Source organism: Chanodichthys erythropterus, chromosome 3 (genome assembly GCF_024489055.1).
Source record: "Chanodichthys erythropterus isolate Z2021 chromosome 3, ASM2448905v1, whole genome shotgun sequence".
Classification (NCBI taxonomy): Eukaryota; Metazoa; Chordata; class Actinopteri; order Cypriniformes; family Xenocyprididae; genus Chanodichthys; species Chanodichthys erythropterus.
This window is the reverse complement of record NC_090223.1, coordinates 58,120,779-58,133,590: the sequence shown is the minus strand read 5'-3', so window position 1 is coordinate 58,133,590 and position 12,812 is coordinate 58,120,779. Positions and strand designations below refer to the sequence as shown.

The window sequence follows — 12,812 nt, the reverse complement described above, 5'->3', positions numbered from 1 at the left end:
CTTTTCGACTGAAGAAAGAAAGACATGGACATCTTGGATGACATGGGGGTGAGTAAATTATCAGGAAAAGTTTATTTAAAAGTGAACTAATCCTTTAAGTTCATAGTATTGGCTTAAAATCAACCTAACCTAAACTAGCTATAGTCTCTATGAATACATTAAATGACAATGGTAACTTGCCATGTAGTACCTCTTTTGAAATCTCCGGCCCGTGCTTTCTTTGATTTCTTCTTTTTTTATTTCTCTTTATACTTCTTCTTTCGTGAAGGCTCAGATGAATCAGAGCTGGAGTCGTCTGAAGATGTTGTATCTTCAGATGACTCCAGCTGGAATGCTGTAGTGTTCTGGGACTGTTTTGGAATTTCAGCTTTCAGTTTAAGGGCTGTGACAGACAAAACAGGATGTACAGATAATTACATCTTCTTTGAGTCTTGAACTACAGAAATAAAGCATTTGTTTATCTATTTTAAAGTTTTTTTGTTTTGTTTTTTTTAATAAACATAAGATAGAATATAATGGCTAGCTATGTTAAACATCCAGGGTGTGCTGAGGATTTGATATTACGAATGGAGGACTCAAATCGAAAGAGATGGTTTAAAGTTCAGAATGTATTAATGATGGATTTCTTGTCAAATTTCTGCTTTACAAGATGTTAACTGATGAATTTGTGTCACACAGAGTAATTTAATGTTTTCATTTAGCTATTTGGACTCTCACTGTATTGCCCCCATTTACTGCATCCTCGCACAGGAAGTACATGTATTATTCACACAGAAATCAACCAAATGCAACTGTTTTTGAATAAATAACATACCAAGAGGACAGTATGGGTTAATTACTTTTAATTTATATTTCAAGTGTTTGAGCAACCTTTCTTTTCAGTTGCACAATAATCAGTAATTCACAATTTGTGCCACAGGTGTGGAGGGGGAACTTACCATCTTCCAGTCTCTCTCTGAGAAAGTTTCTCTCTTCAGTCAAAGACTCCACTTTTTCCTCCAGAGCATGGATCTTCTCTTTGAGCATCTCAACTGTTTGTTTTGTTTTGGAAGGAGTTATATGGGCAATTGGAGCTTCTTCTAAAAGACAAATCAAAGAAAAATATGTAGGCATGAACAAATTGTGCAGGTGACTAGAAATACATTATTAAAGTTTTGTTTGTTTTTTAGTAATTTTTATGGGCTTTTTGTGCTTTATATGGACAGGACAGTAAAGATCAGACAGAATAGCTATTACTATCGAACTTTTAATTTGCATCTCTTCTCGTTCAGTTTAATACATTTGTCTATTATTTAAACCAACTGGACTTAATGATTAATCAATGGATCATTTGGTACACCTATAGATTTCTATAGATATTGATTCTATAGGCATAGTTTCTATAGAATTAGTTGGCATTTTCCAATATGGGTAACCAAATGTAATGAATTCTTTTTACATTATAAGCAATTTATCTTAGAGGATGACCACAATTGTTAAAGTGAGTGTGTGGGGTCATGGTAAACCCTGCGTTGTGAACTAAATGTCCCCACTAGGTCTAAAATTACTGGTTTTACCATCCTTTTGGTTTGGACATTTGGTTCACAATGCAACGCAGGGTTTACCATGACTTTTTTTTTTTTTTTTTTTGTCCCCATGAGGAAAACGCCTTATAAATCATATTAAATAATATTTTTATAAAATGTAAAAATGCAGAAAGTTTTCTGTGATTGGTAAATTAGGGGATATAATATATAGTTTATACAGTATAAATCATGTCTATTGAAAGTCCCCATAAAACATGGAAACACAACGTGTGTGTGTGTGTGTGTGTGTGTGTGTGTGTGTGTGTGTGTGTGTGTGTGTGTCAGTGAGAGAAAGATTTTGTGTGTTTGTTTTACGGCTTATAAGGACAGATTTCAAGACATTTCACAGAGCTATGAGGACCCTCCTGTTTAGGAGGACAGTTGGCTGTCCTCATAAAAATAACCCATATAAAACCTTTTCTAAGCATGTTTTAATACCTAAAAAGTGGTTTTCTCAAAAGTCTTTGTATACCAAAAACCTGACATATGTTGTATATTTGTGTGTCCGCCACTGCCCCCTATCGGTTGTCGTGGTCCCTGCATGCAGCGACACACAAGCGCGGGAAATTATACACAACGCGGGACTTTATACACAACGCGCGAAATTAGACGCGAATTCAACACTGCGCATGCTCAGATTAGCATTACTCATTTTGATTGACTGGATGGGAGAGAGCTTCGACTATCAACAGGTGATTCAATTTCCCGGGAGTTCTGGAAGTGCACGTTCTGGAGAAAAGGTAAGAAATAAATTATAAAACGTTTTAATAGGTTCGAATGATAAGTATGGTTATGGTTATGGTTATGGTATTTAGCAGACGCTTTTTTTCCAAAGCGACATACAAATAACAACAATACAGAGTTAAACTTAGCAGTAAAACGGGCCATTCCACGAAATCAGGGGCTTTTCAACTCTGGCAAATTAAAAAATAAGTTTAATCGATTTGTTTTAAACATCCATGAAATGAAGACCGATTAAAAGTACAAGAAATTGTATTGTGCCATCTCAGGCTATGTATTTTTTTTTTATTTTATGACTACAAAACCTCATGTTTTGATATTTTTGTCATGCCTGCGCAGGTGAAAACATACTATAGTAATCTATAGTGTTTTAGAATCATACTATAGTAAATTGTAGTAAATTGTACTGTATATATATATATATATATATATATATATATATATATTATAGTATTTACAATACTTTGTTAATGAATGCTACAGCATACAGTAGTATTAACAAAAGTGAACTGATAATCTGTTATGAATGCTGTAGTATACTTTAGTTTTTACTACAGTAAACTGTAGTGTATTGTAGTATAATATACCCTATAGTTGTAGAAGTTACTTAGTACAATATTGGGCAACGTAATTTGATTATATTACTATAGTTGTTAAATTACCACAGCAACTATAAACTTACCACAAGAAATTAATTCAAGTACTTTACTATAGTATGGTTCCAAAACACTATAGTATTTACTATAAATTACTAGAGTATGTTTTCACCTGGGTATTACAGACACATGCGTAACTATACAATAGTTTTAATTAGAAGTATGTTTATAGTTTTCACATATTTGAGCATATTAACAGGACTGACAATTGTAACAGAACTGACAAGACACATTCTTCAGTATACTCTGCACATATTTGTTTACATAATATTGTAAAGTTTTACTTTTTTAAATTGCACATTACATTCCTAAGAGATCTAAAGCCTGGTTTCACAGACAGGGCATCTTGAGACAAAACAATGACACTGATATATTTTATATTGATATATTTTAAGATATGTCAGTGCAAGTTACTTTCAGTTAAAACAGCTCAAACATGCATTTTAATCTGAGACTATCTTAAGACTTGTCTGTGAAACCGGAAGCTAATGTTTTAGGGTATTGAAATTAGACCCTTGTGTTCATCTGTCTGTGTATGTCCCCTCACAGAACTTAAAATATATTGATATACTGTTTACATGTTTGTTCTTAATTTCCTTAGCAAATTGTGTCATGCCACGGAGAACTACTCCCCTTCAGGATGCCATTAATCACATCCTTGAAGGAAGAGACAAGAATTCAATGTTAGAAATCAAATATATTAATCCAGTTAAAGGTGAGTGACTTTGACACACTGCAGGCTAGACTGATGGGTTACACTGCACTGGTTCTTGAATTGATATTATGACCAGTGGTTTTCAGTCTGACTATTAATTGTACAAATATCAATATAAATTAAAGTTGTTAATAGTATTTTAATAATATTTTAGTTAAAAGTGGGCCTGTCTGTTGCTGTATTCTACACTTGGACATGTATTCATTATTCTACATGTAGAATAGTGGATAGTCTGCTACCCCTGTGTCTAATAATGTTGTGTCCGCAGGTCGTGGTATCTTCACTTTAGCTGTTTTCAATCAAGGAGACTTCGTGGTGGAGTACAGAGGGGAGCTGATTGATGCAGCTGAAGCTGAACATAGACGTAAACTGTACCACAATGCATGTTCGATCTTCATGTTTGACTTCATATGGAAGCGGAAGACATGGTGGTAGGTTCAGAATGACTAATATGTTTAGATTTCTATAGTGAAAAGTCAGGATTTCTGAAGTAAAACTCATGTTGTTCTTAAACTTATCAACTATGCATCGAACAAATTTACTTGCATTGGATGTTGGCATTAGTGTAGTTGCTTACAAATGAATGTACAATCTGTTTAGTGCATGATGTTTGTAAATTTGCAGTATTGATGGAGCACTTGAAGATGGGTCATTTGGGCGACTGGTAAACGATGAGCACAAGGCACCGAATTGCAGAATGAAGTTGATCGAAGCAAAAGGGAAGCCACATCTCTGCCTTTTTGCACTGAAGGAAATTACGGCAGGAACTGAAATCACTTATGACTATGGTGGGAAAGAATGGCCCTGGCGTAAAGAGGTGAGTCATTTTGATTTTTTTCCTATGAATTAGTGTCACAGTTTAAAGCCTATGCTTCTAGACATCTTGATAACAATGAAATCATCTCTGTCTTAAAAGCTTCTGTGTGTTAAGCTGTGTCAGTTTCATGATGCCACAGATAATACACAATACCTATCGCTTGTTAGTGCCAACAATTATAACCAAAAAACAGAAGTCACTTCTTGGTGGTATTAAATCTGGTTTTCAGTCAATCGTGTCAGGTTAATCTTGAACTTGCATGACTCTCTCAGGTGATGCCAGCAAGCTTACCTGTATGTTTTGTCCTGTATGTTTTGTAGATTCCCCCTACTGTTACAAGCACTGCTGCCCAAGAGTCTATTAAAGACCGTTTTCAAGACCAAACCATGTCATCCACAGTCTCTATTGAAGGTCAGTGACTGTTTGACTTATGTTTTACATTAGTTATGGTGGGCAAATAAACGTATTGTGTCTATAAAGGATGTGAACCAGTGATGGTGTGGTGGCTTCTAGAGTGATGCACAACCCCACCCTCCCTGGCCTTCCTCATATTCTTTTCTGTGTTATACAGGGACCAGAGAGAGACCAGAAGTCCAGTCCTGCAATATAACATCAGGCAGTTCTGCTTGTGAGGTGAGGTTGAATACGGCTGTCTGTTTTACAACAATGGGACTTTAGTCAGTTCAACTGTACAATAACACAATTGTGCAGGTGATGTCCAAGTTCACATGTGCATTTTTCTGTTTAACTTGTTTAGACACAGCTCAGTGGTGCAAGCATCCCCTCTGGCCAACACTCTGTTGCAGAGCTTGGTGACCACGCCCATGACGTGGAACCCAATGTTTCCTCTACAGACTTATTCAGAGGTGAGTCCCTGCTTGAATAAGCAATGCCTGGTAAATACTGGGGTCTTGCAAAGCATTGTGCCTTCATGCCCTGTGTTCTCTTCAACAGACACTGAGTCGAGAGCAGAGTGTCAGTCATCCAGTCCCGCACCAGACAGCCCTGAGCATGAGGTTAGTTTGAATTCAGCTGTTTATCATGGCATGTATGAATGAGGGTGTCCGTCTTAGGTGAAATGAACACTATATCAGCTGATGCCTGTTCATCTTTGTATATTGCTGTTCTTTTTTTTTTTTTAGGTGCATTGTGTCAGAGGTCAATGTGGCACTTCTCCAATCCCCTCTTTCGCAGAAGAAGTTGGTGTCCAGCAGCAGGAGGTGTCACCCCCTGTGTTCTCAACAGACCTTACCAGTGGTCAGTTAAAGTTTTGAGTAAACTTCTGGCAATGCATGGCATCCCTGAGGGTTTGCAGCATGAAAAACGTGGCAATATCAGGCCATTTATAGATGATTATTTTGTGTCTTGATGGATATTTTGAGTAGAATTTTTGTCTGTCAGGGATGTGAGTTGAGTATGTTATGCCTATATGTGGTTATATGACTTGAGGAAATCCAAGCAATGAATCTCCCTGTGTTCCCTTGTACAGAGACCGAATTGAGATCAGCGTGTCAATCATCTGGAGACACACCAAACGACTCTGCTTGTGAGGTGAGTTTGAATTTACCTTAGTTTTGAAATTGACCAATGTTAGAAGTACTGTGATGTTCCATGGAACACAATTTCCAGTGTTTTAGTAAACGTCTTGCAGCTGTGGTGGAAATGTGCTCTATTCAGTATGGATGGTCTTTTCTAACCACGGTGTCCCCCCAACACTGGTGTTTTTCTGAGTGTGCCACACACTGGGACTTCAACAGTGGAAGACTCAGGGTTTGAGCATGGGTGTCATTACAGGTCCGAGGGTCAGTGTCCTTGCATACCTTGAGTCTGTCTGTGTCACTCACACACGTGCACAGATGTTCAATTTGTACTTTTTTACCTGTACTTTAAACTAAATTAATTAATTTTCTTACAATTGTTTTTACATTTCTTGTTTTACTTAAATAGATAGTCCAGGGTTAATAAACCCTTCCCTTGCTGTTAGGGGTGGCAGTGCTGTGGCTAGGAAGAATAATAATAATTGTTACAGCATTGGCCGAAGTTGTAGGCTAAAGCTATCTGAATGGGACAGGGAAACGACACTAAAATGGAGTTTCCTTCACCTATCGGTTTGCAGAAGAGAACTTGGATATTACCTATATGTTTATTGTAAAGTTGTACTAAGAGTTTAAAGCCACCATGTTCTAAATTTTTTGCAACTATGTAGGATGACAAAAGAAAAATTTAAATTATTTAAATACCAACACACACACACAAAAACATACTATTCTAACTATGGGGTAAATAATGACCAGAAAACATTTCATTAAAATAATAAAAAAGGTAAACAGTAAAAAACTGTATAGATATGCTATTGTCCAAGTAAAGGAGCTTATACCATAAACCACTGCAAATTTAATTTTCTAATGCTGTCAAAATAATAATTCACATAGCTCCTTTTTGAATTGATGATAAAGACTGACTTAACTTTTGCATTGAGCTAATTCAAATTCCAATGTGGAGAAAAAAAAATCATTCCTTTCTACCCCTGCTGTCATTTTACTGGAACAAAACTTCTCTACAGGTCCGGAGGAACTACATGATGTTTGAAGCACACCATTGCTATAAAAATGAAAATGCCAACGGGAATCTCTACCGATCAAAGGCTTCACGTAACACTAAAAGCTAAATGTCAGGGTAAATCAACCTATAGACCTGTTGTTTTGAGGTTACCGAATGCTGTCAATGGGAAGAACAAGAACATTTTTTCCAACACAGACTAAAAGCAAAACAGCAGGTAACACAATCTGATAGGGGAGGGGAAACTCCATTTTAGTGTCGTTTCCCTGTCCCATTCAGATAGCTTTAGCCTACAACTTCAGCCAATGCTGTACCAATTATTATTATTCTTCTTCCTAGCCACAGCACTGCCACCCCTAACAGCAAGGGAAGGGTTTATTAACCCTGGACTATCTATTTAAGTAAAGCAAGAAATGTAAAAACAGTTGTAAGAAAATTAATTTAGTTTAAAGTACAGGTAAAAAAGTACAAATTGAACATCTGTGCACGTGTGTGAGTGACACAGACAGACTCAAGGTATGCAAGGACACTGTCCCTCGGACCTGTAATGACACCCATGCTCAAACCCTGAGTCTTCCACTGTTGAAGTCCCAGTGTGTGGCACACTCAGAAAAACACCAGTGTTGGGGGGACACCGTGGTTAGAAAAGACCATCCATACTGAATAGAGCACATTTCCACCACAGATGCATGATGTTTACTGTATCTGTTCAACTTTTTATAAACAGCAAAATAGTGCAAGCATCCCCTCTGGCCAACACTCTGTTGCAGAGCTTGGTGACCACGCCCATGACGTGGAACCCAATGTTTCCTCTACAGACTTATTCAGAGGTGAGTCCCTGCTTGAATAAGCAATGCCTGGTAAATACTGGGGTCTTGCAAAGCATTGTGCCTTCATGCCCTGTGTTCTCTTCAACAGACACTGAGTCGAGAGCAGAGTGTCAGTCATCCAGTCCCGCACCAGACAGCCCTGAGCATGAGGTTAGTTTGAATTCAGCTGTTTATCATGGCATGTATGAATGAGGGTGTCCGTCTTAGGTGAAATGAACACTATATCAGCTGATGCCTGTTCATCTTTGTATATTGCTGTTCTTTTTTTTTTTTTTTAGGTGCATTGTGTCAGAGGTCAATGTGGCACTTCTCCAATCCCCTCTTTCGCAGAAGAAGTTGGTGTCCAGCAGCAGGAGGCGTCACCCCCTGTGTTCTCAACAGACCTTACCAGTGGTCAGTTAAAGTTTTGAGTAAACTTCTGGCAATGCATGGCATCCCTGAGGGTTTGCAGCATGAAAAACGTGGCAATATCAGGCCATTTATAGATGATTATTTTGTGTCTTGATGGATATTTTGAGTAGAATTTTTGTCTGTCAGGGATGTGAGTTGAGTATGTTATGCCTATATGTGGTTATATGACTTGAGGAAATCCAAGCAATGAATCTCCCTGTGTTCCCTTGTACAGAGACCGAATTGAGATCAGCGTGTCAATCATCTGGAGACACACCAAACGACTCTGCTTGTGAGGTGAGTTTGAATTTACCTTAGTTTTGAAATTGACCAATGTTAGAAGTACTGTGATGTTCCATGGAACACAATTTCCAGTGTTTTAGTAAACGTCTTGCAGCTGTGGTGGAAATGTGCTCTATTCAGTATGGATGGTCTTTTCTAACCACGGTGTCCCCCCAACACTGGTGTTTTTCTGAGTGTGCCACACACTGGGACTTCAACAGTGGAAGACTCAGGGTTTGAGCATGGGTGTCATTACAGGTCCGAGGGACAGTGTCCTTGCATACCTTGAGTCTGTCTGTGTCACTCACACACGTGCACAGATCTTTACTTTTTTTTCTTCACAAAATTACTTTAGTTTCTTAGAATTGTTTTTACTTTTATTTACTTAAATAGACTAGGGTAATCAACCTATTTCCTTGCAGTTAGAGGTTATGTAGTGCTGTGGCTAGGAAGAAGAGAATAATTCCTTTCCCCTATCAGCTAGTTACCCGCTGTTTCACTAGTGGTCTGTATTGTAGAAAATTGTCTCATTCTTCTACCTACAGCACTCGCTGTCTTCAAACAACAGGGCTATAGGTTGATTTACCCTGGGCCTGGAATGTAACTTTTAGTGTTAAGCAAAGCCTTTGTTTGTTAGAGATCCCTGTTACAGATAATCGAAGTTAAGCAGGGTAAATCTAAATTTGGCTTTGGACACAGGTTCAGAAACTAGATGTGTTGTTTTTTAAATGCCAGATGAAGGTTTTCTTCATTATTTAGAGGAATTGTCTGCTTTGCCATCATCATAAGAGTTCCAAGTAGAAGCATATCTCTCTCTTGTGTGTGATGAGTGATGCCCCAACAGTTAGCCAACAGTTAGCCAAGCTTAACATAAGTCACAGGAATTGAATAGATATGCTTTGCTATTATATCTCTCTAGTAACTTTTCCCCCTTTTCATCTCTTCTGAAGGATTTGTAGAAATGGTTGTGTGAAAATAAAATAGCCAAATGTTGTTTTTTTTGTTGTTTTTTTTAATTCATGATATAATTTGTGTATGTAAATGTGTTTTTTATTTCATGTTTTAAATGTTTTTTTGTTTTGTTTGTTTTTTTCTACAGTGTACAATCCATAAGCTGGTTTTTGAATCGGTGAGAATTGACAAATGCTGGATATGCCATTCACCTTTGACATCTATCAGATGGCACGGTGTAAGATGCAAACGTAAGTGTGTTATTCATCTTATTTTAATTAATGCATTTCTCAGTATACCATAAGTAGTTTAATTTCATGCCATGGGTCAGTTCCAGGCTCACACCTATAAAGCATAAAAACATGTTGCTTGAATGTTTTCAGTTCAAACCATTGCGGTGGAAAACACTGTAGTGGCAGATACTATGACATACCACAGAAGTGAGTTTGCAAGCTGAGGCCTATGGCAGAGAACAGAGAGCATACTGCAAACTAATCGTCTTTTTGCAAAATTGCTAAGCATTTTTGGAATCAAAAAAGGCCATTGATGTGAAGTGATCATTTTTATTTTGGGGGGGTCAGTGAGTTGGAGAAGCCGCATCACAAATCTATCACGCAGGGTTTCCCTATCCCTGGAGACATTCGCCTTTGGATGTTGAACAAGTCCTTAATTCATTTGCTATTAGCATTTATATTTTTAGACTATCTATATTGTCCTATTGCTCTTTGTTGATTAGACTTAGCCCTAAGTTAGGCTACAACCTTAAATTGCAAATGTTTCACTCTTTCGTTCTGTTCGCTGCAGCTTGGTTAAAAGAGTCTTTCATGGACTTTATTCATTTGCAGTGTTAACCCAATTGCACAATGAGCGAAACACCACTGTTTAAAATTCGTCTGTACAACAATTCAACAAACTCATTTGTGACGTTATCATATTCTTGGTTTGAACCGCTACTGGAACATAGGGCAATGTTTGTGCTGCTTCGTCAGCATTTCTAAAGATTAGCTTGGCTGAAAAGCATAATGTACAAACGTTTCATTATGTCTAAGTGAGAATCAACAAATACAAAATACCCTCAAGTCCGTGGTGCGCTCAGGTCATTGCTGAAGTCACTCTGTAATTGCGCAGATGCTCACAAACTTCGAAGATGATGTTAAACCCTTCGAGCAAACATTGCATCAAACTTGGAAATTTCTTAGAATGTCTATGTTCTTAAAGTATCTGTCCAATAAGCATTCTCAAGTGTTTTTTTTTTTTTTTTCCTCTAACTTTATGCCTTCCAGTAAGTCACTGGGCCTATCTTTAGACGAGTTGATAATAGATTGAGTAGGCTTTTCGAGTTGACTTCGAATTTAGTTTGGCTAATTGTGATGATAATTTAATTTATGTAGGACAAACATTTCAACATTTCTATTCCACATTAGATCATTCTGCCAGAAGTCTTTGGGTCAAGGATGCATTCTGAAACATAGCCTATATGTCCTCACACCTTGCCTATTACACATAAAAAAATAAATAAAAAAAAATGTCTGTTTTTACAATAACAATGTTTTATAATCAGAATCTCAAACCTCTTGATTGTTAGGATGATGCCATATCATATTTGTAATTTTAAATCTGTTTGTATCTGGAAATCCCATCAATTTACAGCAGTCATTTTTAAAAAAAAATCTGCTTTTCATTCTAAACTCACTATGCTTTTGTTTTCAGTTAACTTTATGCTTATGTTTATTGGCGTTAGTGAATTTAATGTGTGGGATCACTACATACTTTTTTAACTTTGACTTTGAATGAGTAATGTAAATGCTCTGCCACTCCAGTGAATTTTACCTCATTGGTTGAATGCTATGTACATTTGTCTAAATGGAAAATGTTAGCCATCACTCAAACTGTGCATTTGTACTGAACCGTTGCATTTCTTGTTTTTGTATATTTCATAAGTGTGAAGCTGTTTGCATTTAATAAGAAGATTAGTATGTAATTGGTCAGCATGGGAAACTGATCAATTGTTGCCTAACACTGTGGTTTGCTTAATTTTGTCTGAAGAATGCTGTGGTGTGTGGCATAAAATCTGCCTCCAGAAATCCTCAGAAGACTGGGATATATCAGATGTAAGTGTACATTGAAGTATTATATGCTTAATATCAATATGATGGCTCTTAGCAGTTTGTTTTTGACATCCATCCTTCCCATGTGTATTTCTGTTATTTAAAGTATGCTGTATTTAATTAATGTAATTAATTAATTTGATGTACTTTACAGGATGATGTCTCATCTGATGACGAGTACATCCCAGAGTCTGTATCAGATCCAGAAAGCTCAGGGACAGAGTTGAGTATTGAGTTGCCTACACCACCCAAAAAGTCCCATACCACTAATATGCCTGATTTAGGCATTACTGTTGCTGAACAAGAACAGACCATAGATATACATGACAACAGTAAGAATATCCTGATGGATCTAGAAACTACTGGTGATCTCCAAAGTGACCCAGAACCAGAAAGCTCAGAGTCATACCAGCAGAAAACAAAAGTTGCGAGTAACGAAAAGGGTACTGTGGATATTCTTGGCCAAAGTAAATCCCCAACCAAATCAGCAAAATTCCTTAAAAGCCAAGTCAATTATTGTTTTGTATGTGGAAAACCTCAAACAAAATTTGCACGTCATCTCGAGAGGCATGTAAATGAAAATGCTGAAATTGCTCAGGCACTCCAGTTCCCCAAATCATCAAAGGACAGAAAGGTTCTTCTTGAGAAATTCCGAAACCTTGGCAACTTCAAGCACAACTCAGTTGTTAAAACCACAGGATCAGGCTGTCTTAAAGTGAAAAGGAGTTCCAAACAGAGCAGCATCCCTGAGACGTATGATTACTGCTTGTACTGTAAGGGTATGTTATCCAGAAAAGAACTTTCTCGACATATGAAAAGATGTGCTCTAAGACCAGAGAATAATGTTGAAGAGGGACCTGAGTTGAGAGACAGAGTCTTTGGTATAGCATCTGCTCAATCCACAATGTCCCAGCCAATTTCAAGTGAACTTTTGTCAGTGCTGGGCAAAATGCACAAGGATGACGTGTCCACTGCAATAAGAAATGACCATTATCTCATGCAGTTTGCCCAGTCCCTCTTTAATAAGCATGGGAGTGACAGATCTAAGCATGAGTATATAAGACAGAAAGTAAGGGAACTTGGGAGATTACTTGTGACTTTGCGCCACACAACAAGAATCCATAACATGGAAGAGGCAATAAAACCAGGCAACTTCTTTATTCTTACTAGTGCTGTCAAGAGAGTTTCGGGTTTTGAT

General features: G+C 37.4%; 1 protein-coding gene and 1 long non-coding RNA gene across 2 annotated transcripts; both read left to right on the top strand.

Annotated features, from left to right (window-relative positions):
- The first annotated feature begins 3,485 nt into the window (after positions 1 to 3,485).
- LOC137007389 (histone-lysine N-methyltransferase set-1-like) lies at positions 3,486 to 5,942 on the top strand. Its single transcript, XM_067368807.1, has 6 exons — positions 3,486 to 3,677; positions 3,946 to 4,108; positions 4,302 to 4,494; positions 4,815 to 4,905; positions 5,066 to 5,127; positions 5,252 to 5,942. The coding sequence occupies exons 1-6, from the start codon at positions 3,575 to 3,577 to the stop codon at positions 5,378 to 5,380; spliced, it is 741 nt and encodes a 246-aa protein (XP_067224908.1). The 5' UTR covers positions 3,486 to 3,574; the 3' UTR covers positions 5,381 to 5,942.
- Positions 5,943 to 9,099: 3,157 nt separating this feature from the next.
- LOC137007901 (uncharacterized) lies at positions 9,100 to 11,921 on the top strand. Its single transcript, XR_010892691.1, has 3 exons — positions 9,100 to 9,757; positions 11,553 to 11,617; positions 11,769 to 11,921. It is a non-coding gene; the product is annotated as an uncharacterized lncRNA (long non-coding RNA).
- Positions 11,922 to 12,812: the final 891 nt, after the last annotated feature.

What these genes read in the sequence shown, in the direction of transcription:
- LOC137007389 (XM_067368807.1), top strand. Translation starts at nt 3,575, where the DNA reads ATGCCACGGAGAACTACTCCCCTTCAGGATGCCATTAATCACATCCTT. An exon ending in ATATATTAATCCAGTTAAAG is followed by an intron (nt 3,678 to 3,945) that starts GTGAGTGACTTT and finishes TTGTGTCCGCAG; the next exon opens with GTCGTGGTATCTTCACTTTA. An exon ending in TGGAAGCGGAAGACATGGTG is followed by an intron (nt 4,109 to 4,301) that starts GTAGGTTCAGAA and finishes GTAAATTTGCAG; the next exon opens with TATTGATGGAGCACTTGAAG.